Source organism: Schistocerca americana, chromosome 1 (genome assembly GCF_021461395.2).
Source record: "Schistocerca americana isolate TAMUIC-IGC-003095 chromosome 1, iqSchAmer2.1, whole genome shotgun sequence".
NCBI classification, from domain to species: domain Eukaryota; kingdom Metazoa; phylum Arthropoda; class Insecta; order Orthoptera; family Acrididae; genus Schistocerca; species Schistocerca americana.
This window is the reverse complement of record NC_060119.1, coordinates 747841215-747869014: the sequence shown is the minus strand read 5'-3', so window position 1 is coordinate 747869014 and position 27800 is coordinate 747841215. Positions and strand designations below refer to the sequence as shown.

Genomic DNA, 27800 nt, shown 5'->3' with positions numbered 1-27800 from the left:
TGCCTTAAAAACCATCCACAGGCTGGCCGGAACAACGGACCTCGACACTAATCCGCTCGTAAAGCAGTGTGTTAGATTCCCATTTGCAAAGAATGAAGTCAGGGAAAATATTAAAAGTGGTAGGTGATAGTCCACGCCCTTGCCTAACGCCTTAGTTAATAATCATTTCTTCTAATCGATTCCTACCTGTGTTCATTACAATGCGTGTAATTTTGTAGAGATTTTTCATAATCTCTATTAGGTCACAAGGATATCCACTTTCAGATATAATATTCAATATCCTACATGGCCGAAAGCCTTCTCAAGGTCGATAAACGCCATATGAGTCATCATCATCATCATCATTTAAGACTGATTATGCCTTTCAGCGTTCAGTCTGGAGCATAGCCCCCCTTATACAGTTCCTCCATGATCCCCTATTCAGTGCTAACATTGGTGCCTCTTCTGATGTTAAACCTATTACTTCCAAATCATTCTTAACCGAATCCAGGTACCTTCTCCTCGGTCTGCCCCGACCATCTAAGCCTGTTAGCCCTGACTGCTACATCTATAGAGTTCATTCCCAGTTTTTCTTTGATTTCCTCATTGTGGACACCCCCCTGCCATTGTTCCCATCTACTAGTACCTGCAATCATCCTAGCTACTTTCATATCCGTAACCTCAACCTTGTTGATAAGGTAACCTGAATCCACCCAGCTTTCGCTCCCATACAACAAAGTTGGTCGAAAGATTGAACGGTGCACAGATAACTTAGTCTTGGTACTGACTTCCTTCTTGCAGAAGAGAGTAGATCGTAGCTGAGCGCTCACTGCATTAGCTTTGCTACACCTCGCTTCCAGTTCTTTCACTATGTTGCCATCCTGTGAGAATATGCATCCTAAGTACTTGAAACCGTCCACCTGTTCTAACTTTGTTCCTCCTATTTGGCACTCAATCCGTTTATATTTCTTTCCCACTGACATTACTTTCGTTTTGGAGATGCTAATCTTCATACCATAGTCCTTACATTTCTGATCTAGCTCTGAAATATTACTTTGCAAACTTTCAATCGAATCTGCCATCACAACTAAGTCATCCGCATATGCAAGACTGCTTATTTTGTGTTCACATATCTTAATCTCACCCAGCCGGTCTATTGTTTTCAACATATGATCCATAAATAATATGAACAACAGTGGAGACAGGTTGCAGCCTTGTCTTACCCCTGAAACTACTCTGAACCATGAACTCAATTTACCGTCAACTCTAACTGCTTCCTGACTATCCATGTAAAGACCTTTAATTGCTTGCTTGCAAAAGTTTGCCTCCTATTCCATAATCTTGTAGAACAGACAATAACTTCCTCCTAGGAACCCGGTCATATGCCTTTTCTAGATCTACAAAGCATAGATACAGTTCCCCGTTCCACTCATAACACTTCTCCATTATTTGCCGTAAGCTAAAGATCTGGTCCTGACAACCTCTAAGAGGCCTAAACCCACACTGATTTTCATCCAATTGGTCCTCAACTAATACTCGCACTTTTCTTTCAACAATACCTGCGAAGATTTTACCCACAACGCTGATTAAAGAGATACCTCTGTAGTTGTTACAATCTTTTCTGTTTCCATGTTTAAAGACTGGTGTGATTACTGCTTTTGTCCAGTCTGATGGAACCTGTCCCGACTCCCAGGCCATTTCAATTATCCTGTGTAGCCATTTAAGACCTGACATTCCACTGTATTTGAGGAGTTCCGACTTAATTTCATCCACCCCAGCCGCTTTATTGCGCTGCAATCTATTGACCATTTTTTCCACTTCCTCAAATGTGATCCTATTTCCATCATCATTCCTATTCCATTCTACCACGAAATCTGAAACATTACTGATCGCATTTTCACCTACATTGAGCAACTCTTCAAAATATTCCCTCCAACTGCCCAAGGCATCCACAGGATTCACCAGCAGTTTTCCTGACCTCTCCAAAATACTTGTCATTTCCTTCTTACCTCCCTTTCGAAGACTGCTAATTACACTCCAGAATGGTTTTCCAGCAGCTTGACCCATAGTCTCCAACCTGTTTCCAAAGTCTTCCCACGATTTCTTCTTCGATGCTGCAATTATCTGTTGGGCTTTGTTTCTTTCTTCAACACAACTTTCTCTGTCTACCTGGGTACTGGTATGTAGCCATTTTTGATACGCCTTCTTTTTCCTTTTACAGGCTGCCTTGACTGTATCATTCCACCAAGCTGTTTGCTTCATCCTACTTTTACACACTACTGTTCCAAGACATTCTTTAGCCACTTCTAGTACTGTGTCCCTGTACTTTGTCCATTCCTTTTCCAATGACTGTAATTGACTACATTCAACTAACTGGTACCTTTCTGAGATCGCTGTTATGTAGTTGTGCCTGATTTCCTTATCCTGAAGTTTCTCCACTCTTATCCTCCTACAAATGGACCTTACCTCCTGCACTTTCGGCCTCACAATCCCAATTTCACTGCAGATTAAATAATGATCAGTGTCATCAAAGAATCCCCTGAATACACGTGTGTCCCTCACAGCCTTCCTGAATTCCCGATCTGTTATTATACAGTCAATGACAGATCTGGTTCCCCTGCCTTCCCAAGTATACCGGTGAATGTTCTTATGTTTAAAAAAGGAGTTTGTGATTACTAAGCCCATACTGGCACAGAAATCCAAGAGTTGTTTCCCGTTCCTGTTGGCCTCTATATCCTCTCCAAATTTACCCATACCCTTTTCATACCCTTCTGTTCGATTTCCAATCCTGGCGTTAAAATCACCCATGAGCAGAACACTGTCCTTGTCCTTTACTCTAACAACTACATCACTGAGTGCCTCATAAAAACTATACATCTTATCTTGATCTGCCCCTTCACAATGCGAATATACTGACACAATCCTAATTTTCTTGCTAGACACTGTCAAATCTATCCACATCAGTCGTTCGTTTACATACCTTATTGCAACTACGCTGGGTTCCATTTCTTTCCTGATGTAAAGCCCTACACCCCATCGTGCTATTCCTGCTTTGACTCCTGACAGGTAGACCTTGTACTCTCCCACTTCCTCTTCTTTCTCACCTCTTACCCGAATGTCACTAACAGCTAAAACGTCCAGCCCCGTCTTACTTGCAGCCTCTGCCAGCTCTACCTTCTTCCCCGAGTAGCCCCCATTGATATTAATAGTTCCCCATCTCATTACCATGTGTTTGCCAAGTCGTATCTTAGGAGTCCCTGGTTTGTCAGTTAGAGGTGGGACTCCGTCACCTCCTAAGGTCCGAGGCATTTTGCTCTGATTATTGCCAGCATCTTATTTAAAGTACCAGGGAAGCAGGTTGCTAGCCTTACTTGCCCCGAGTCCCATTGGGTTTTACCCCTAGCGGCTGAGGGACTAACCAGTGGATTTGGTAGTCTTTGCCGTATGAGCACAAAGGTGACCACGACTCAGAATATGTCCGAGATGCCCAGCCTTATACCAAAGTAACTGGTATCCCGACTGTCGGGACCACTTACCTGGCCACTCATACGTTGCCCGTGGTTCATGAACTAGGACATGACTACAGGAACCCACACCATGAACCACTATGTTACTATATTAAATTATCTGTGCTTTTCTATGAGTTTCTAATTACAAACACGTTATTTCTGCATGAACGACATGACCTAAATCCACTTTCTTCTCCAGAAATAACAGCTTCTGTGATATTCTTCATGCAGTTATTGATTAACTTTGAGTATACTTTGTAGCCAGTGTTTAGAAGATTAATGCCATGATACTTTTTACAGTCATTACGTTTCCCTTTTTCGAAAAGAGAGACTACTTCTGCTGTATACCAAGGGTCTGGGATCTCGAAGTTCAACCAACATTCATTTTTAATTGTAAAAGTCTTTTATCTAGTGGTAAGCCTCCGTATTCAATTAGCTCTGCATTTATTCCATCTATTCCAGTAGCTTTCCTGTTCTTCATGCCTTTCACAGACTCTTGTAGTTCGTCCATAGTAATTGGATCTAATGTTTCATTGTACATACTTTCTCCAGTATCGTCTTCGGTCTCCTGTTTACACAAGAAGTCCATATAACGATTTATCCATTGTTCTTTGTGTATTATGTTCAATGAGGCAGCGTCTTTTCTTCCTTGTTGAGGGCTTTCATGACGTATGCACATTGCCGTCTGCCGTGTACGTCGTTTTCTAAGACGCTTATGAATGAGTCCCACTTTGCGCACAATTTGTTTCGTAGCATTCCTTTTGATTTTGTATGTTTCCTAGCTTTCTGATGTTTTTCTCTGTAGAAACTTCAAATTCGTAGTAATTGGCGGAAAGTCATCGAGTAAAACAGAAGTGATTTCGGGCGTTCCCCAAGGTAGTGTTATAGGCCCTTTGTTGTTCCTTATGTACATAAACGATTTGGAAGACAATCTGAGCAACCGTCTTAGGTTATTTCCAGATGACGCAGTCGTTTGTCGACTAGTAGAGTCATCAGAAAAGCAAAACAAATTGCAAAACGATTTAGAAAAGAAAACTGAATGGTGCGAAAACTGTGATTTGGCCCCAAATAACGAAAAGTGTGAGATCATCCACATGAGTGCTAAAAGGAATTCGTTGAACTTCGGTTACACGATAAATTAGTCTAATCTAAAGGCCGTAAATTCAACTAAATACCCAGGAATTACAATTACGAACAACACGTAGAAAATGTTGTGGGGGAAGGCTAACCAAAGACTGCGTTTTATTGGCAGGACACTTAGAAAATGTAACACATCTACTAAGGAGACTGCCTACACTATGCTTGTCGGTCCTGTTTTAGAATACTGCCGCGCGATGTGGGATCCTTGCCAGATAGGACTGAGGAGTTCAAAGAAGGGCAGCACGTTTTGTATTATCGCGAAATATGGGAGAGAGTGTCACTGAAATGATACAGGATTTGGGCTGGACATCATTAAAAGAAAGGCGTTTTTCGTTGTGACGAAATCTTCTCACGAAATTCCAATCACCAACTTTCTCCTCCGAATGCGAAAATATTTTGTTGAGACCGACCTACATAGGGAGGAACGATCACCACGATAAAATAAAGGAAATCAGAGTTCGTACAGAAAGATATAGGTGTTCGTTCTTTCCGCGCGCTATACGAGATTGGAATAATAGAGACTTGTCAAGGTGGTTCGATGGATCCTCTGCCAGGCACTCAGATGTGATTTGCAAAGTATCCATGTAGATGTAGATGAGAAGTTATTTGTTACTCTTTAATGGTTTCTTTAATTTCAAGCGGTTCAAATGGCTCTGAGCACTATGGGATTTAACATCTAAGGTCATCAGTCCCCTAGAACTTAGAACTACTTAAACCTAACCAAGCTAAGGACATCACACACATCCATGCCCCAGGCAGGATTCGAACCTGCGACTGTAGCGGTCGCGTGGTTCCAGACTGAAGCGCCTAGAACCGCTTGGCCACACTGGCCGGCGCTTCTTTAATTTCTGTGTTCCTAATTCTGAGTCGTTTTTTCCTATGTTTTCTTCCTTTTACCAAGTGATTCTGAGGCTGCTTCAATGATGCAAGTTTTGATATTACTCCATTCCATAACGATGTCTTTATTGACGGGTATTGAAGCAAGCTTTTCTTGGAGTCTGTAGTGATGAAGTTTCCTAATGCTATATTCCCACAACTCATGTTGTGGCTTCTTTTAGAGTTTCTTTGTCTTCTTACATTTTGATAATAACCTTATCGTACTGCCTAAAAGGAAGTGGTCGCTATTTGCGTCACTTCCTCTAGGAACACGTATGTCTTGCGTATGATTCTTCAGTTTATCATCCATTTATACGAGTATATAATATATCCAGACCTTAAACTTCGTGCACTCCATGTGAACTTGTGAATGTCTTTCTTTCTATAAAATGCGGTAGTAATTTTAAAATATCTGAACGAGGCAAACTGTTGTAGTTCACATCCGTTATTATAAAGGGTCTTTTCTCCAAATAGTCCTAATATTCCTGGTAAAGGTAGATTTCCAATTTTTGCATTAAAATCGCCAGCGATGACAACATGGTCTGTCTTGTTGATTTTGTTCACTTCTTTCTGAAGACCATCGCAAAAAGTTATCAGAATCATCCTTCCTTCCCTCTTCTGGGCCGTAGATACCTATAACTGTTGGGTGACCACTTGGAATTTGAAATCTGACTGTCATTATCCTTTCATTTATGAAGCTGTATTCACGAACTTTTCCATTTATCATTGACTAAAATTGCTAGTATAGCTCTAGCTCGTTTACTTTGTGGGACGCCACTGTAAGCCATCCAGCAGTGTGTCAAATCTTTTGATCCTTTTAGTTTTTTCTCAGTTTCTGTTATTGTTGCAATGTCTACTTTCCTCTCTTTGAGTGCTTGATTTATGTCGCTTTCTTTGTTGGTCACACCTCGAATATTCCACGTTGCCAAAGACCCAAAATTGTTTGTCCTTTAAGATTTTCCAGTTATCACAAGTTGATCCAGTCCTGTATCCCACGCTGTTTGTGAGTTTGCCAGTAATTTTATAATCCCCTGGCGGCGTTACGAGCGCTGCGCCGGTTAAGTCGCGTGATGGGGCTACCATCGCTAGGTATCGAGACCTGTCTTGTTTCCAGTAGGGAAAGCTGACTGGCTTCATCGCGCCTCTATAGCCCTCCCTGCCCTATGTCTGCAAAGCAAATTCATGCAACTCGACAGATATAATTAGTGTCCCCTATTCTCAAAACGTAGATGACAGCGTACGAGACTGCTCAGTTTTGGCTCGGCTTCGATCCGTACTACCGTCTCATACGTTTATCGATAAGATCTCCGAAGAGCCGCTTGAATTTACGCGTGCAACGGCCTGATTGGCTAACTTCAATGTCACTTAACTCGGAAACGGTGTAACGTATCACAATTATTTCTCAGCACAACATACCCTGCAACATCCTTGCAAACTTTTCAGAGTGTTTCTGACCACTCTGTACTTATAAACATCTGCGGATAATGGTCAGGAAAACAAACTTGCTGTAGTTGCTACGAGAAACGGCGGAAGACGAAAATCGAGCGTCGGGAACCGGCTTCCTCTGTAGCGTTAACGTATTACAACGGAATCGACTTTGCTAGACCGATGAAATATACGTTCCCGAGTGTCATCTGTTTTGCGTGAATGTTGCATGTAAATCAGCTATTCGATTTCTTCAGCACGATGAAGTTGCGTCATCGGTACTCTCGTAATATTTTTAGTACAGAAAATGTAATATTTTATAGATGTCAGTGAAGCCGTAAGGAAAAACAGGAGGAGACTGTACAAGAACTAATGTTTCCATACTTGGCTAGCTCAGTCTTGGTGATACGTTATTCTACTCCAACATTTTGAAGATTTCCGTATAAGTAAAGATACACTTCGGTGTTCAGAATTAGCAAATGTTTTGCCCCCAATCACTGACTGTGTGCAAGAGCCTTTGTCACTAATAAAAGAGAGTTGGTACAACAGCTTAAAAATTAGCCAGCTGTGAAGAATATATGGTTGTTGCCAATCACTTCGATTTTGGTAACTGAGATAGGTAAAAATATCATACCTATCTATCTCTTCCCGTGTAATGAAGAACGCATGTGCTCCTCCTCAACTGAATAAAGGAAATTAGTAACTTCGATCAGTCTAATAATGCTACTTTCCCTTTTACTCCGCACAAAATCGCTTCGTCCACGTCCACCAACATAAGGCAGCTGAACAACCTAATTACAACTCCAATACCGTGGAGAGTTTTAAATCGAGCGAATGCCAAACGCAAGAGGTGAAATCTGGCACCAGAATCACGGATTCCAGAATCAATATTGGACGTGGTATTGGGGTATCTGTAAACGATAACCAGGTATGGATGCCAATATAAAGCGTATGTTCTGGCAAATCAACATAGTATGTCGAAGATGATACAAATCGCTGTTGTTCCTTTGGCTGGGATTACTTTTCACCTTAATATTCACAATCGTTTACAGGTTACAAACATAGAAATTATTCTACAGAATAGAAAGAGTTGACAAGGAGCAACTTTTTCAGTTTGTTTCAAAATTTAACTTTAATATGTATCAGAGGGCAACGGCCTTGCCGCAGTGGATACACCGGTTCCCGTGAGATCACCGAAGTTAAGCACTGTCGGGCGTGGCCGGCGCTTGGATGGGTGACCATCCAGCCGCCATGCGCTGTTGCTATTTTTCGAAAGAAAACCATCATAACGATCGGGAGAGCGGTGTGCTGACCACACGCCCCTCCTATCCGCATCCTAATCCGAGGATGACACGGCGGTCGGATTTACGTATCTGACGTTTTGTATCACTGTGTAAATGATCAAAAATTTTGCTTGTGGCATTCTGTATCTCTTTCTGTGGTACAGTGCAGGGCTGAAAGGGTTTCTACACTTGCACAAAAACGAGCCCAGTTCTAAATAGAACCTATAGTTGAGAAGGGAGTGAGACAGATTTCTAGTCTATCCCGTATGTTATTCACCACGTATACTGAGCAAACAGTAAAAGAAACCAAAGAGCAACTTGGAAAGCGAATTAAAGTTAAGGGAGAATAAAAATTGAGGAATAAAAGCTTTAAGGTTTGCTGATGACACTGTTATTCTGTCAGAAGCTGCAAAGGGCTAGGGAGATTAGTTGAACGGAATTGATCGCCGCCGGCCGGAGTGGCCATGCGGTTCTAGGTGCTCCGGTCGCAGGCTCGAATCCTGCCTCGAGCATGGATGTGTGTGATGTCCTTGGGTTAGTTAGGTTTAATTAGTTCTAAGCTCTAGGCGACTGATGACCTTAGAAGTTAAGTCGCACAGTGCTCAGAGCCATTTGAACCATTTGAATGGATAGCCTCTTGAAAAGCGGTTGTCACATGAATAACAACAAAAGTAAAACAGGGTAACGGAATGTAGTTGAATTAAATCAGGGTACGCTGAGGGAATGAGTAAAAGTATTCTTGCAAACTGGGCGGTAAGATAACTGACAATGGCCGAAATAGGCAGGTTATACAGGGAGTTTAACAATCAGTATTCCTAATGGCCTTGCCGCAGTGGTAACACCGGTTCCCGCCAGATCACCGAAGTTAAGCACTGTCAGGCTTGCTTAACACTTGGATGGGTGACCATCTACGTCTGCTGAGCGCTGTTGGCAAGCGGAGTGCATCCAGCCCTTGTGAGGCCAATTGAGGAGCGACTTGACTGAGAAGTAGTGGCTCCGGCCACGAAAACTGACAACGGCTGGGGGAATGGTGTTCTGACCACAAGCTTACCGGCATCCAGAGGCGCCTATCGGCTGAGGATAACACGGCGGTCGGTCGGAACCGTTGGGCATTCCGAGGCTTGTTCAGGCCGAGTTAATAATTACTATTAAAGACTTCTAGCGCTTGTGGAGAGGACTTGTAGACACGGTTTTGATAAGCAACCCATCTCTGGAAATGTACCGCGTGGGAGAACAAAACATTTGAAGATCGGATCAGTTTCAAATCTCCCGATTTTCACCCCCCAACTCCCCCCTCCCCCACCCCCACCACCACACACAAAGCACAACCCAGTCAATGATTTCCGATTCGGGTGCTCTACAGTAGTTGCTCCAGGTGGCGACACTGCACAGGGCGTATCTCGCATCGTTTCAGACGCACTATCAACAAACCCTCACGGTTGTCCGTGGAGCACCACGTCTACCCTCTTAGTTGCGAACGGACCAGTTTGTCGCAGCCGTTGTACTGGGACAAAAATGGTACACAGTGCAGCTCCGCCGTTAAGTGAAGTGCTGTGAAGCGGGTGATTAGAAAGCGATCCGATTTTCAAATTTATTTCATATCCAAACTGTAAATTTCCGGACAAGGGTTCCTTATCAAAACTTTATCTACTAAGTCTCCTCTAAAAACCCTACACGCCCGTTACAGAAATTATGAAACACCCTGTACATTGCAGTCAGGCAATGGCATGCGAAGCGTCTCCAAAGAAGAGAAATATGTTAACATTTAAAGTAAAATTAAGTGTTAGGATATCTTTGCTGAGAGTATTTATATGGAGTGTAGCCTTTCAGAAGTTAGCCATGATCGTTATGAAGTACTGATAAGAAGAGAACAGGAGCTTTTGAAGAGAAGGTATAGAAGAATGCTGAAGATTAGATGGATAAACCGGAAACTAATAAGGAGGTACTAAATCGAATCGGGGAGAATAGAAATTTATGGTGCAACCTTGTAGAAGAAGGGATAGTTTGATAAGAGTAAATCTCGAGGCAACAAGAATCGCCAATTTGGCAATGGAGGGAAATGTGTTAAGAGTGGGGGAGGTGAAAATTTTAAGAGGGAAACCAAAACTTGATTTTAGCAGGCAGTCTCGAGCAGATGTAAGTCGCAATTTACGGAGAGATGAAGAGGCTTGCACATGATGACAGACTAGCATAGATTATTGTATCAAACCCTGCACGTTTCAGTTTTGTTGCTCTGAACTATTGCAATAATTCAGTATAGCGTGGTCTGGGCAGATGGAAAAATACTGTCATTTCCACGTGCATATGAGCTATCGATTGTTGTCGGTATTTATAATGGGATTGTAGTGGCTTAGTGAACAGACTGTAACGATGGCATGCAGTTACGTGCGGTTACCTACCGAGCTCCTCCGAAGGTAGTAACGGAGTTGATATGAATGGAAGCAATGGTTCGGACACATTAGTCTCAAGGAATGTCACAACTCTCGGAGGGTGCCTATAACGGTATTGGAAACCGCTCTAGGCACTCTGTCATTCACCGGCCTCTTTCGAATTCACGTATGTTGCAGCACACCACAAGTAAGAATAAACATCACATCTCTATCTAACGTCCGTACAGAAATGTTCACGGGAGAAAGTAAATGTTAAGCAGAAAGTATTCTTCATAAACACAAGCAGCGACGGTGTGTCAACAAATAAAACAATAAGCTGCAAGGGAAAGTAATGTCAGATACAGTAGTTTGTCAGCGAAGTCGTTGAATACAGTCAAAGGAAATCAGTAATGTGGTTCGTGAGTGCGACGTAAAACGAGACCCTTCTCTTCGGCAATAACATGATAATATGCCTAAAACGAAGCGACGACGGCTACACAGATGACAGTATCTATTGGTAAATATGAACTGCAAACTTGAAGACGTTGGAACGCTGTAACGGCTGTTAGTCCATACGCTTTTTAAAATTTCTTTCTTTTTCGTACTGAATTATAACAGAATTCGAGAATTATCTCTCTCTCTCTAAATTCAAAAGACCGCCCCGTGGACGTAATTTACTCCATTTGCCTCTCTCGGCAAGATCGAGTTTAGGGAAAACCGTATTATTTCTAGTTGTAAGATGTTCCCTAGCATAAAACTTACAAATAATTTTTCAACGCAGGTTACACGCAATAGCCCAATATCGGTTCTGTGGTAGTTTCCCTGTCTCACTTAAGACAAATACGTGTTTATAGCAAAATACGAACTGGCCCACACATTCAGTAACTTTTTTAAGAGGCGTTACATTCACTAGGACCTTGCACTAAAACACACGGAGTATCAAGCAGGTCGGAAACAAATATATGGATGAATACCGTTCTCCTTTACCTCTTAGCGTACAAGACTTACTTTTGTTTTGAACACGATAAATATTAAGAACCGGAGGAGTTCCATCGTGATAGGGACAGCTCTCTATAAACTATGAATTGATGAATCAACAATCTTCAGTTAAAAGATGAAGCTATTTTGAAAAAAAGATAAAAGGAAGTATTTTTTTCGTTTTTCGTCGTTCCTTAGTAGCTTCAAAATTCATGGAGGTATCTTTCGTCTTCGCAACTAAATAAAAGGCAGTTTGTTTTTTGCCAAACGCATTTCGCTTCTTTCATTTATGAAGTATCTTCAGTGGTCTATAATAAATGCATTATGTAGAGGTTACAAGTAGTCTATGCTATTGTGATATCGCACGGGGTAGCCGTTCGGTCTCGGACGCCTTGCCACAGTTCGCGAGACTCCCGTGGGAGGTTCGAGAACTCCCTCGGGGATGGGTATGTGTGTTGTCCTTAGCGTAAGTTAAAGTTAGATTAAATAGTGTGTAAGCCTAGGGAATGATGACCTCAGCAGTTTGGTCCCACAGGAACTTACCACAAATTTCCAAAAAAGTTTTCATTGTTGTCTCTTGTTTTCCAGGTTAGAAACGACTTATGCAGCACACGTTTCGTGATGTTAAATTATCGTTTGGTGTCATTTACCGATAATTTAACCTCACGAGACTTGTACTGCAAAATTTGTTCCTAACCTGAAAAACAAAAGAAAACGTAACACAGTGACGTACTTATAACTACTACATAATGCATCTTATATAACACAGGGCACAAACATGCTTCATAAATAAAAGGAGCGAAACGCGTTTGATAAAAAAAATAAAATAAAAAAATAAACTGACTTTTATGAAGAAATGATTTATATAAGCCAATTATATTTATTCACTGTCCTCGGCAGGTCATAAGGGAAAGACGCTTCATGACATCTTTTAATGGAATTGGAGCATGGTCAGGATTGTCAACGATTTTTGATGAAGTAATACGGGCCTTATGCCGAAAGATTGGCATTAACCCTTGTTAGTCTTTCAAAATAAGAAACACAGCACCAAATAATAACGAAACCTGTCAAGACGGGGGCCACTTGTCCGTCAGCAAACTCCCATAAAAATAATTAAAAAAAGAAACCACATGTAATGGCAGCGAAAACTCCGCCATGTTTTGAAAAATCGAAAAAAAGTGCAGTGCCAAGTGACCACAGGTTAAGAAGTACGCCTATTTACTTCGCCAACAAGACAGGAGAACGCACCACAACTTCAAAACTACGACAAGTTGTATATTGTGTAGCAGAATAGCTACCAAAATAAATGGACAATAACATCATGTAAGTTAAAAATTGAACCCACTGACGATAGCACAAAAGTGCTGAAACATGTATGGATGAAAAAAAAGGTGTATCTTGCATAGGTCGGAACTTCTCACCCCATAACCATGTGTATTCCCATGATATGAGTAAAAGCTGCTTCATTTTTTTTTTTTTTTTTTTTTTTTTCGGAAAGTGGAATCGGTTACTAGATGAATGCCTTTACTTGATGTTCCGGAGAAAGATGAAGCAGTAGCCTTGTGATTCGACAACGCTGCGCCAAACACGGATTATGACAGCCGAGGACCACGACCCGAAACGCCGACGTGTGTGTTCTGGAGTGGGGGGGGGGGGGGGGGGGGGGGGGGACGACGACATTTTTCTCCAGCGCAGCGAGTGGCCGGCGCAGTTTGTTACCTTCGGCCACTGCGAGGCGCTGCCTTCGCTAGCCAGTGCGGGAAGTGAGCTCAGTGTGGTTTCAGTCGTAGCAGAAGGAGGTAGTGCTCAGTGCTCAATGTGCAGTAGTAGTGTATCGCGCCATCTACCATCGGCTGCGCGCGTCACATAACAGTAAGTCCTGGGCCATCGTCTCTGCTGTAACATTAGCACTGTTTTCCACGACATTCCACAGCTAGAGATCAATTTTTTTTGTACGCACGTTTTTCCAACTACTGTCACCATAACTTGTTAGCTCGTAGTGGTGGGAGTGTTTCTTGCCTTCAGATGACGCTATAAAGAAAGAGGGGACAACCTTGCTTGACGAAGTGTGGTTTTTCAACGCTATCGTGTCATGAGCAAAACAAGGCAACAATCACGTTTGGTAGCGAGATTCAATTCTTCTGCATTCTTAAACCGTGAAAAACTGGCTCGGCAACCAGGCTTGCATAGACACAAAATGAATATGTCATACTGTACTGCCTGGCCTGGCATCTAAGTGAAACAGATAGGCTAGTCTAGCATAGCATAAGTTAACAGGAAACAAACGGGCATAAACTACTTAGGGTGTCGACCGAATGGCAAGTTGCTAACGGGAGGGCAATGTTTTGGGATGCTGGTCGCGTAGCAGACATCCGTGCGGGTCACGCCTGAAATGTGAGTCACGTGTAACCAACGTAGCGGAACGCAGTGTCCTCTAAGCAGCGTACCGTTCCATCCGATTGTGAGCGTAACCACTCACTCCTTCCACATATCCTCGGGCCTCAACCACAACCACTCGCTACTACGGGCCTTGTGATTGTCACGTCATTTCAGCTCTTACACTTTTATACTACTGAATGCCTTACATGTCAAACATCTTAACCTGCAAACTTACACTATGTATTACTTCAATACGAAAATCGAAGTTGTCTTAAATTTACTTCAGGTGTTTTCATAAGGAACAATACGAAGGAATGGGACGCAGTTTCCTTACTAGTAACAGCATTTAACACTTTCTTAATACTATGTGATATGCAAACATTGCATGCATCATTCCAGATATGGTTGCTGGTTTGGGCACGGGGCAAGACGACGACTGGAATTATTCATCTGCTAAACGCTCCAATACCTGGCGATTGTCAGAAGAGATTACAGGTGCTTCACCTAAAACAAAACGTTTTATTAAGTACAACTACTGCAAATATACAAGCCTTTTGCAGTTCCCAACATGAAAATACAGTGTTAACATTTTTTAGTAGTTTGAGATATTTGGTAACTAACCTGTGACAGTCCGTATTCTACACTAATACAAACTGCACGTGACGGACGAGATTGTTTTTCTGACTTATCATAGCTCCAATGACTATTCAGGTCACTGAAGTGTAGGCTTGTGTGGTGGTCGCACTGTTCCCAACAAGTTTATACCAAACGAGCCTATCTTCTACGGATGTTTACCGTGAGGTCTTAGTGACGTTAAGACATCAGTGGAATAGATAGGAAACGCGCCTTGTACCAGTTGTCGTAAGGCATACCTGCTTCAACATAAATTATATTTTGCAAGATCACGAATGATAAACCAAACGCAAGGCTGCAGTTTACTTTAGTGTGACAAGCATACGCCTAAGGGAAAGAACTGATGAGCATCCCTCAAGACGTGACTGATTATACTGATTCTTACTCGTACCTGTAACTAAAACTCGAAACTTTTCACATCACAACAAAATACTTCCATAATTTTCTATAATAGTCAATAGTGTACGACACTATTTCTGTCGGAGGTAAAGAGCATTGTCAAAGGAAAATTGTATTTTTTCGTTGCTGTTAGGCGGTGGGGGCTAAAGTTACGTAAGTGCTTGAAACGGACGATTTGATGATTTCAAGGCTCGCTAATGATAGCGCCCGCTTTCCCTAATGACATTAGTCTACCTGCGGTACACACATTGCCTGGAATCATTCACTGTTACAGGGTTGAACATACAAAATGGGTAACTTCTTTCGGGATATTTGGGATGGTTAACAGACTTTAATTATTAAAGTTAACTTAAATATGCTGCAAATAAAGTTGGGGTGTACGCCAGGCAACATTTCTTGCTACTATGTTGATCATGCCACTGACAGTACAGTCGATCTGGATAGATATTTTGAACGACATATCGGCGACAAAAAAATAAAAAAATGCCGTTTTTCCGATGATCATAAAGCGGCGCCATTTAATGGGCTTTTGGAAAGATCCGCTATGCTGCCCTTGTCGTCTTGTCATATTTTGTAACCGTCCGTCAAGGATGGTCACTACGCGCTGGCACGAGCTCGAGATTGTGTATGAAGTTGCGTCACGGCCGAGTTGCCATGTCTTCAGGGCGACTTTCCCCGCGTCCAGCTAAAGGCCGGCTCCACAACATTGGACTCCTGCAATAAATCGGCCGGTAGAGCGTGCTCAGAGCGCCACGAAGCTTTAAGGCCCATTTTACACTATCAAACATCTTTTACTGTTCCTTTATAAAAGCTAGGACTGCGTATTCTGACAGTTGGGGTTTTGTACTTGCAATTTTATGTGTACATAAAAAAAAGCAATCATATCGTAAAAAATGGCAACTGTTGTTGAACAGATATTTTGGCAAGGCATTGCAAAGACAAAATGCCCACAATTATATGTATTAGAATGAAACTTACACTATATTATTTTGTATCAGCTACTGTAAGGCTCCACTTTTGGACAGTTTTTCGAACACAGTTGTGTAATGCACAGTAGTTTTATAATATAACGTTTGAAAATGAGGTTCGTCTTCCCAAAATAACAAAAACCATCTAGTAATGTAAAAAGAAATCAAAACTTTTTGAAATTTTTTAATGTTTTAAAAATTGGAGCAAATTAGCTGTTGTAGAGGGTCACTTTGCTCCACTTAACATAAACATTCTGTCCCCTTTAAAGAGGCTACCTTATAGCATCACAGTAAGCCAACATCAATGTATTTTTTGCAAAAATATTTAGGGCAGTGCAACCTATTTTTGTTTTCCTCTCAAAGACAAGACCAGTGTTTCATTAGGTATGTTGGCATGCATATGAAAATATTTTGCACAAGTTCACCACCATCAACCAACTCCAACACTGAGAAACTGACTTTTTTCCTTATAAGTTCTGGCGGGTTTATACCTTTAACTGTATCCTCCCCTTCATGAAGAATGGTGTCACGATATTTACCACTGCTCCATTTTCATTAAAACTTTCAATAACACCTGGGTAATGTTTATTTTCATACCACAAATACACCTATCTTCTAGCTTATTGGTTTCCTGTGGCACTGATAGGGACTCTTCATTCTCTGTACATGTCACTAACACTTCCTTCTGACTTCTTCCCCATGATTCCCAATCTTCACAACTTTTGTCAAGAATTTGTTGTTCTAATAAGTCTTCACTGCATTAGAACAATCAAGTGCTGTCTGGATTCTTTTCTTATGGTTTTTTACTAGTACCAGGCACTGGCTCAGAAGTTTTTTTTAGATTTCAGCTAATTGTTCAATTTCTTAATGGGTTCCAGGCATTCTTTAAAATTTTTAGTGCTGCACTCTGCATATCCATGAGGTCCTTGCTTTCACTTAAACTTGAACCATACCGTAACAACATTAATCTCCTGGCACTAAGAGAATGACACTTGTTTAAAAGCTGAATCAAGTCTAAGGCAAAGTAATACAAATGCTGTGGAGCTACTCTGATCTCTAATTTGTCAGTGGTGCAAAAGTGTCTCAGTTTTCCCACAAAATAACCTGCATGGTTGCTTCTGACATAATTTTGTGGATGTGATTTATACAATAACTACTTTCTTCACATAAATGAATTAATTCCATTTCTGTTTAAGTAGTCTCATGGTAACAAAATACCACTTTTCTTGGCAAAAATCACCTCTAAAAATACAAGAGCACATATTTGGTTAGCAGAAAACATCCAAGATAACACGAGGCACAGTAACTTGAACATATGAGTCGAAACTGTTCTAAAATTTTTATTACAATGCCACTAGGCAGGACTGAATCTATTTTCAGAATTAAGCAGTTACCCCTGTAGAGGTAAAGCAGCTCCACTTTGTGGTAGTGACAGTTCATGCCCCTGCACTTAATTGAAAACCGCAAGATGATCATTTTATGTCTGTCAACAACTAGGAGAAAATTCTTCATTTGTTTCGTCAGATTCAGTTCCATATTAGCAAAAAATTAGGAGTAGTAAAATACCTTTTTACTCAATGACGAACTGTGGTTCACTGCAGAATCATTTAGAGAATTGGATTGCTGTCATTTTGAGTAATATAATTTAAATGATCAAAAAGACATTGGAAAAACTGAGATTAATAAGCATGAATACAAAAGTCAATGTGCCCATTCTATGTTCCCTTTGGTATCACTCTGTTAATTCATATGATCTATAACAAGTAAAGCACAAGTTGATACAGTGCTTAATACTTTGGAGATCAAACCCGAGCATAGCTCGGGCCACAACTTTTGTGTCAAATGAGATGGCGTCCGAGTATAGGTCAGGCCACAATTTTCTGGGTGCACAACAACCTTCAACTGGTGGTGCTCTGAAAAAAAGTGTGTGTGTGTGTGTGTGTGTGTGTGTGTGTGTGTGTGTGTGTGTGTTTTTGTCTTTACTACTAATGAAAAAGATTAATTATTGTTTCTTATTGTTTCTTCAGCAGGTGGAATGATGTCAAGTGTTTTACCAAGGCTTCTCTCAGCATTTATGTTACTACTATCTGTTAGTGGTTCCTCTGCATGTCATAAGGCATGTCATTGCCAGTCTTACAATGAGAAGTTTGAAATAATTTGTGCACATAATCTGAGCTCATGGAATGATTGGCAAATAAAGGAAATCGTATTTAGAGATTCATTAGAGTTGACCTGCAAGTCTGGGATATCGCCTGAAGATGTATATGCGTGGATTGACAGAAGGTTAGCAATATGTCGTGTGAAATTTGTCACATGGCCAACTTACAAGTTAGTAGTGAAATATTTGTCGCAGGTACATCGGAAAGGAATAATAAAGGGTGACAGTAAATAAACTTCTGCCTAACAGAATGGTAATTTGCTGTTGCCTTTCATTTTATTTCCTTCTTGTGGTACCTGTCAATCACTAAATGCTTTAACTGTATACTGTGTGGTATCATTTACTTCATTCATACAAATATGTGCATGCACATGGAGGATAAGGAAATTTGCAAGTTTTGGAGCCACTTTTTTAGTTTTCTATATATTTTATTTTCTGATTTATATATCTCCCCTTACCAACACCAAAACCACAAGATTTCCGCTCTTATTAAGTCCTGCACAATGTTTTGTCAGTAATCTCTGTCTTGTTTATTACCCTATCTTCCACCACCAAGCTCTTACATTTTCAAATCTCTTATGGTGCAGAGACTGACAATCAGTCTTTCCTTCTCAAACCATCCAGTGAGTCTCCCCTGACCTGGTTCTGGGCAATTTTTTCAAAATCTCCTCATTTCCTTAACCTTGCCTGTCCTCTTTCTTCATCCTTCTTTCTTTCCCTTCAATCCTTCAGGTAGGAGGAGGAAACCACTGGCTCCACAAGCTTGCAGATACATGTGTTCTCCTGCCCCTACTTGGTGGTTTTATACAGGCTACATAAATTTTTTTTCACACTTAATTTACAATTTCTTAGAAATTATTAATTTTTCAAATTTTTGTTTATTTCACAGGAAAAATGACAGCGGACTACCACCTCTAGAACATATAAAAGTTGTAACACTGTCTGACTGCCCTCTGCCGCCCAATGGTATCCCACTTAAAGACATTATTGGCTTAGGACATGAAGTTAAGAAGTTATACTTCAAGTCTTGTGATGGAAAAAGTTTCCAAAGAAGCCACTTCAGTGGACTAAATGCATCACTTACTCATCTGACACTTTATAAGTGTGATATCCAGTCACTACCAGCTGATGTTTTCCAGGAACTTGGACTGCTGTTGGAGGAACTTGATATGCGTGAAAACTTCCTGGAAACTGTACCTTCAAATAGCTTGGCTCCCCTTGGAGGTTTGAAATATTTGGAACTTAGCAATAATAGGATACACGCAATAACTGATGGAAGCTTTGTCAATTTGCCTTCTCTCAAACTGCTGAACCTATGGGGCAACAAGGATCTTCAGTTATTTCATGGATCACTGTTGGGTTTGAGGAATCTTACATCTCTTGATCTAGGTGTCTGCAATATAAACTCCCTCCCAGATGGACTTTTCTCTGACTTGAAAAACCTGCAGAATATCAGTTTGGTTGCAAACAATTTTACAACTCTGCCAGAACGTTTATTCTTACCTACTGACTTAAGAGTTCTGAAACTATTCCATAACAGACAGCAGCTACGGATTCCAGACAATTTACTTGCAAATTTGAAGAACCTGAAGGAAGTTCATATGCACTCAAATGGCATATCAGAATTACCAGAAAATTTGATATGGGATTCTCCCAATGTTTCTGTGCTCAAATTACAGCAAAATAAACTTACGAGATTACCTCCATCCTTGCTTAAGGGAAAACGTGATCTGACTCAGCTGGACTTGAGTGAAAATACATTGGAATCCATACCTAATGGTTTTTTTGATACAGCAAATAAACTAAAAACAATAAATTTATCACGTAATCGGATACAAACTCTTCAAAGGCAAGTAGTTCATGCGAAGACTGTTTATGATGTTAAATAATAATTTAACAAGCCATTTATGTAATTTTGTGTTTATTTTACAGGGGAGTTCTACATGGACTGCAACATTTGTTGGAGTTAGACTTATCTCGTAATGAACTACGGGAAATAAAGCCTCAATCATTTCCTGATGCTGCCCGACTTGCTTCTCTTGATCTTTCCCACAACAAGTTACGGGATCTATCAGCTTCAAAAGTAAACATTGGATTTGGGAAATCGTCAGTGTTTAACACACTCATACATTTGGAAGAGCTCAATCTATCCAACAACTTTGTTTCAGAAATTTATTCTGACTGGATGTTATCGATGCTCAATCTTAAGAAACTCAATCTGAGCTACAACAATGTAACACAAATTAGTGTGAGTATATGCACAGTGACTACAATATCTGTTTTTGACTATTTACCTGTTTGTTTTCAATTTGGAAATATTCAGACAGGGTATGTCACTGTACTTCCTGAGAGAATTATGTGAAATAATTAGACTGTGGCAACATGCAGCATTTGAAGCAGAATACTGGTATTGGGGAAAGGGTGTGGGGTATATAGTTAAGATTAGATAAATTGCAGCCAGATGCTGTTGCCTACTATATAGTGCTTTCAACAGAATATAGGAAAGGTAGAAATTCAAATTACGGTTTTTCATAATTTCACTTAGGGTGAATCTTCAGATGGTTCCTCAAAAAGCCAAAGCACAGGTGATTGTCCATTGCATTGTTAAACTATCCAAACTTGTGCTAAATCTCTAATGACCTTGTCATCCTCTCTCCTTTAAGCTTATTTTTTAAAAAACTGGTTTGATAGCGACGTACTTGTAAGTTGCAGGTCTCTACTGTTGGCGTTTTTAGTTCTGACCTTTATATTACATAGTTTGTCTTCTTACAGGTGAATGAAATGCAGTTCCTTTCAAATGGTGTGACGGTTGATTTGAGAAGCAATAACCTCACAGTGGTGAACTTGGAAAGTGCTGATGCTATTGCTATTGCGCAAAGCAATAATAAACTGGTAAAGCCTCATTTCATACTAGCGGATAATACTGTGGACTGCTGTGCATCGTTCCACCTTCTGAAATATGTACATGGGAATGTTCACCCTGCAGTTTACAACATGTTTGATATTGATGCTGATGAAGCCACATGTCTTACAACAAAAAGGTAAATAAACTGTACACAGACTGTTCCAAACTTCTGAAACTGTCTAAAAACTAAGGACATATTCCTATGATCATTATTGTATACAAGCTTGCTTCTTGCAAAGTTGCTCCACTTTCAGAGTACTGTGTGTTCCTCATCATAGGCTCTCGGTTCCAAATAACAGATGTAACATACATATAACAACTGTGGTCAAAATAAGACATTCTTGAAAATATAATGTAACTGGATAGATTAAAAAACTACTCATCTAGTGACAGTATGAATACACAAACGTATGAAAGTTACAGAAATCTGCTGCAAGCATTCAGAGCCATTCTTCTGGCAGTAGGTTTGAAGAGGAAGGTAGAGGTTTAGGAAATGGGGGAAGTTCTCCCCTGACCCAGGGTTCTGGGTGCCTTTTCCAAACTATCCTCATTTCCTAAAACTCACCTGTTATTTATTTATTTTTCCCCTCTCTCCATCCCTCTTCGTTTCTCCTTCAGCCAGAAGGAGCCACTGGCTCAGAAAGTTTGCAGATTTCCTTAACGTATGTATGTGTGTGTTCTGCCACCACTGGGTGAGTAGATTATTCTATCCATCCCGTAACATTATACACTGAAGAGCCAAAGAAGCTGGTACACCTGCCTAATATCGTGTAGGGGCCCCGCGAGCATGCAGAAGTGCCACAACACAATGTGGCATGGACTCGACTAGTCTGAAGTAGTGTTGTAGGGAACTGACACCATGAATCCTGCAGGGCTGTACATAAATCTGTAAGAGTATGAGGGGCTGGAGATCTCTTCTGAACAACACTGCAAGGCATCCCAGATATGATCAATAATGTTTGTGTCTAGGGAGTTTGGTAGCCAGTGGAAGTGTTTAAACTCGGAAGAGTGTTCCTGGAGCCACTATGTAGCAGTTCCGGATGTGTGGGTGTTGCACTGTCCTGCTGGAACTGCCCATGCCCCCCAACTGTTACAGAGTCTCCACCAGTTTGAACAGTCCCCTGCTGATACGCAGGGTCGATGGATTCATGAGGTTGTCTCCATATCCGTGCATATCCATCCGCTCAATGCAATTTAAAATGAGACTTGTCCTCAGCCATCAACAGTCCAATGCCAGTGTTGAAGGAACCAGACAAGGCATAAAGCTTTGTGTCGTGCAGACTTCAAGGGTACACCAGTGGGCCTTGGACTCTGAAAGCCCATATTGATGATGTTTCACTGAATGGTTCACACGTTGAGACATGTTGATGGCTCAGCACTGAAATCTGCAACAATTTGCAGAAGGGTTGCACTTCTGTCACACTGAACGATACTCTTCCATTGTCACTGGTCCCGTTCTTGCGGGATCTGTTTCTGGTCGCAGCGATGTCTGATATTTGATGTTTTGTCAGATTCCTGATATTCACATTACACTTCTGAAACGGTCATATGATAAAATCCCCACTTCATCTTTACCTCGGAGCTGCTGTGTCACATCGCTCGTGCGCCTACTATAACCCCATGTTTGTTGTTGTGGTCTTCAGTCCTGAGACTGGTTTGATGCAGCTCTCCATGCTACTCTATCCTGTGCAAGCTTCTTCATCTCCCAGTACCTACTGCAATCTACATCCTTTTGAATCTGCTTAGTGTATTCATCTCTTCGTCTCTCTCTACGATTTTTACCCTCTGCACTGCCCTCCAATACTAAACTGGTGATCCCTCGATGTCTCAGAACATGTCCTACCAACCGATCCCTTCTTCTAGTCAAGTTGTGCCACAAGCTCCTCTTCTCCCCAATTCTATTCAATACTTCCTCATTAGTTATGTGATCTATCCATCTAATCTTCAGTATCCTTCTGTAGCACCACATTTCGAAAGCTTCTATTCTCTTCCTGTCCAAACTATTTATCGTCCACGTTTCACTTCCATACATGGCTACACTCCATACAAATACTTCCAGAAACAACTTCCTGACATTTAAATCTATACTCGATGTACCCCATGTTCAAACTCACTTATATCTTGGTAACTTGCCATTGTAGCAGCAGTAACGGTCTAACAGCTGTGCAGATACTTCTTGTCTTATAACACCTTATTCTGCCCTTTTACATATTGCTGTATCTGAACTTTCTCCTGTGGAGTTAACTTCTCATTTGTTTGGCATGCTTGTTATGTGCCAGCTAAATGATGTTGTCTACATCATATAATAACTGAACACGCTTTCAACAGGCTCATGTCGCAGACGAAGCTAGAAGATATCTTGTGTGAAGGACCTTGCTGTCTACCTCCATGGGAATGCAAGATAAGACTGTGGGATCGTGCCTGGCTCCTCAGATGTGAAAAATGTTGGATAGATGGAAGAAAACCTCCAGTTCCTTCAAATTTTTCATGCAAGCCTGGAGGAACAAAACATTCTGAAGTTTATCTACATAATAATGAGTTTACTAGCATACCAAAAGGTGTTCTGCAGCCTAATCTAAATATAACGGCATTGCACTTGTCTCACAACTGGCTGTCTGAGATCAATATTCATGATATAACACCATTCCTTCAGGTAAGAAAAGTGCAAGCAATATTTTATACTGTGGATCATTTGAACTTACTAGGCTTTCATTTTTATAGACAGCGGAAAGACATTTGTTGCACAGCTTCTAGTTTTTAAGGAACATATACAAGATTTTTGCATTTTATGTGTGTCTTCTTTTTACATTAACACTTCATACAGGAAGAGGGAGAAAAATACTGGTACTGAAAACCCTGATGCTTACTGTACTCACTACATTAGTTATTTACAATTAGCCTAATTTCTATCGTGGGAAGTAATTTGAACAGCATATCTATCTTCAGTGCTATGTCCTAATGTTATTCCACCCTCACAAAGGACTTGTTTCACATAGAGAAGCATGCCAGATTTGGTATAAACCATGGTTGGTGCACACTTAGAAATCAGATGCTGCACCAAACAGAACATACTCCTCACTGTGATTCGTGTCCATAGGGTGCTTCAGTAATGGTTGTTGGTGGTACCTGGCTCACAGTCCACAATTTGTTTTCAAAAATGGACATTTCCACTGTTGTCCATATGCCAGCCATGTTGTTATGTCTGTAGTATATGTAAATAAAACTTAAGTATCTGTGAACATGACACATGGCAAAAAATAAAGTTCCATGTACAGTTAGCGAGGACATCAGCCTTTTGAAATTTCCATTACAAGTAGTGGAATAAATATCTTCCACGTAATAGAAAAACTGTTTCACCATTCTCACTTTTTATTAAAACCCTTGGTAATTCTTTCAGCAAATTCAATGTGTGAAATACAAGATATAAACAAGAAGCAAAAAATCTCTACTGAAAGTAGTGCAAGCTATACTGAATTGCAATTGAATCAAGGCAACAACATTGAAAGTAATATTGCAATTTAATTGGCCCTGTTCCCTGACATATTTACGAAATCTAATGAACTGATTACTGAGAAAGAGCAATTTTATGTGTACAGAACACTGAATATTACAGAAGGTGCTTAATAACTTAAGACTGTTGAAGAATATCTTATACAGCATGAAGGTGAACAAAAAATACTCCTGGAGGTAGATGTGCATGACTCATTACATATGACTTCACAACTCCAAGTTTCCCTCCGCTACATAACAATGAACTGGTCTTACATAGGATTGTCACTGATCTTAACAAGTCCTGGAGGCTTTAGCGATCGATCTGTCATTAACTGACATTTAATCATAACAAACATGAGTCATTTTTGATAAATCTTCAATATGCCACTGCCTTAAAACGGATTTTTTTGTAACATAAGTTAAAACACAAAAATAACTAGATTAAAAAATTCTATAACCTGCAACTTTTTTCCCCCACATCTCATTACAACAAATACTACGTGCTTTTGAGAGATGCTCAATGTCCTTGTGCTTTCAAACAGCATATATTCATATGATGTAAGCTGTAATATAAAACCTAATAAATAAGGGCTTCAACTGCTAATGACCTACAGTAAACCAATATGGTATTCCTGAAGTTCTGTTAGTGATGTAGAATTCAGTCCTGTATCTCACTTGCCATGACCTAGCCCATGAAGCAAAACTCTGACTTGTCTTTCGCACTTCAGAATGCTTTGGAACTGGAAATTCCATGTTGTGGCATCACAAAACACTACCAGCTCCTTGTCCACGAATAGATTCATGTCCCACGTGAGGACTGCTTTCACTGACACTGCAATCATCTGTAGCTATCTAATGACTACAAGTACAGTTTACGGATCACCATTTATTTCAACATGTTTACTATGACACTCAATAAAACAGTATTTGCAGTTGCAATAGGATTATTCTTGTATACAATTGTACAACTTGCATCACAACATTAAGTCTCAATTGTTGTGAGAGAAAACCAAGCATTCTCCTTAGCCTAAGAGAATCTGTTTCTTTAACATTAAATCATTTATGTCTTCTAGATCAAACTAGACCTGTCAAAGCAATACTTACAAAAATCCACATCTTAATTATGAAAATATTTACATTAACACAATTATAATTTTGCACTACAGGAACTGGAGCTTAATCACAACTATCTTCAGCATCTGGATGATGAAGTTGTCGCTTTGATTAAAACAAAAAAACCTCCATTGCAGAAAATTGTTTTGTCAGAGAATCCTTGGGAATGTGACTGCAGAACAAAGCAGCTACTTCAGTTCCTCCAAGATGATTATGTGAAGGTAAATTTCAGTGCTTACAGTTCTAGATATACTTTCTATTTGTTATGCAGCTGACTGGGGACTCCAGGTTGTGCAAGAAAATTAAGCTTCCTATTCTATTTTACCACTGAACATCAATATAAACCATATTGCTGTGTATGTAGTAGGAACTTCAATATTAATTAAATATGCGTTGATGTTACAGGTAATAGATCGAAGAAATATAACCTGCAGTGATGGCCGTCCACTTCCAGAACTAACAAATGACGATCTTTGCCCACTGCCCAAATTTGCAATAATAGTCAGCAGTGTATGTCTCGCCATGACAGGCATTGCTGTTGGTCTTCTTGCCTTCTTATATCATCGTTATCAAGAGGATGTGAAAGTTTGGCTCTACGCCAGGAATTTATGTCTGTGGTTCGTTACGGAGGAAGAACTTGATCGTGACAAAATGTATGATGCTTTTGTCAGTTATTCTCACAAGGATGAGGAGTTTGTTGTAGAACAGTTGGTGAGAGGACTAGAAAATGGTCCAGTTCCTTTCAAACTGTGCCTGCACTATAGGGACTGGATAGCAGGTGAATGGATTACAGAACAAATTGCGCGGTCAATTGAACGATCGTGTAGGACGTTAGTTGTGCTTTCACCAAATTTTCTCGAAAGTGTTTGGGGAAAAATGGAATTCAGAGCAGCTCACAAGAAAGCACTTGCTGAAGGCAGAGCAAGAGTTATAATTGTAATGTACGGAGAGATAGGGGATATGGAAAAGTTGGACCCTGAACTCAAAGCATATCTCTCTACAAACACGTATGTTAAATGGGGTGATCCTTGGTTCTGGGATAAGCTGAGGTATGCATTACCACACTCACAGAAACTACATGGGGCCACCAGGAGTAGAACAGTATCTGACAGAATGGAACTTATTGGCCCTGGAACACCAAGCCCATTAGTAACACCAATTGCTGAAGTGCATAATCCCTTGGAGCAACAACAACAATGCAATGTAAACTGTTACAATAACAAGGCTTTCACTTAAGTGATATTGTGCTTAAGATACTGCTCCCCCACCCCACAAAAAAAAATCACTTATAGTAAAGACTGCATTTGGGGAGAAGAAAAGGGGAAAGAGTGGATGTTTGTTTGCGTGCATGTGCATGTGCGTGTGTGTCAGTGTCAAAGACTGGATATATTTTACAAAAACTCATGTGTACCTGATTTACTAGAAAGTCTTTCAAACCTAGCACACTATGAAACGTATAGTAATTTAAGATGATGCAGCTAAATGTGAACAGCAAATATTGTTTTTTTCATTAGAACTGTTGTACGTGCCATATTTTAAGCCAAAGTCTAAAGAATAATGTCAAATTTTTTTTTCTTAAGTAATGGCAGCTTGCTTTATCAACAATGTTAAGTCTGATTCATTATACTGACTACATTGATGGCACAATGTAATTAAAGAGACAGAACTGTCAGTATCTCTTGTAAAAATTTTAAGGTCTGATTATGTATATAAATCTATTAATGTGTTCGTAAGTACAAAAATTTAGCATTTTTAATTTATTACTGTTAAGAGGGTACTTTGAAATTTAGCACTGCAGACAACTCTGTAAACTTTTTCAGCAACCGATGAGGGATTCCAAGAAGGTGGGAAAAATGGATAAAGATAAAAAAATATGTTTAAGGAAAAGAAAACATAACCAAAATATCTTTGTGCATGGCCTATTCTCCACCACAGTTTAAAAAATACGAACAAATTTCTCACAGACATCTGAGGGATGCCTGCTTTAAGAATTCTTTGTACATCAAGTCACAGGTCTTACAACTAGTTATTGGATGTACTAAATATACGGCTGTGCAAAACCTTTGAGCTCCCTTTCAAACTGACACGTGTTACAACAACCCCTTTCCATCTCACAGTTTTCCATGTATCTTGCAATCTTTATTCTGAAAACTACGTGGTAAGTTTCCCATTGCTTTCCACATATCTAAATATG

General features: G+C 40.4%; 2 protein-coding genes across 4 annotated transcripts in view; one reads left to right on the top strand and one right to left on the bottom strand.

Annotated features, from left to right (window-relative positions):
• The window catches only part of LOC124611079 (cation-independent mannose-6-phosphate receptor), a 619359-nt gene that overhangs the window by 217480 nt on the left and 374079 nt on the right, over positions 1-27800 (bottom strand). The gene's annotated exons all lie outside the window — the stretch shown is intronic.
• Positions 13284-26909, top strand: LOC124611116 (protein toll-like). The gene is made up of 8 exons (XM_047140216.1): positions 13284-13431; positions 17966-18221; positions 18986-19945; positions 20029-20344; positions 20869-21137; positions 23330-23654; positions 25660-25827; positions 26012-26909. The coding sequence occupies exons 2-8, from the start codon at positions 17974-17976 to the stop codon at positions 26840-26842; spliced, it is 3117 nt and encodes a 1038-aa protein (XP_046996172.1). The 5' UTR covers positions 13284-13431; positions 17966-17973; the 3' UTR covers positions 26843-26909.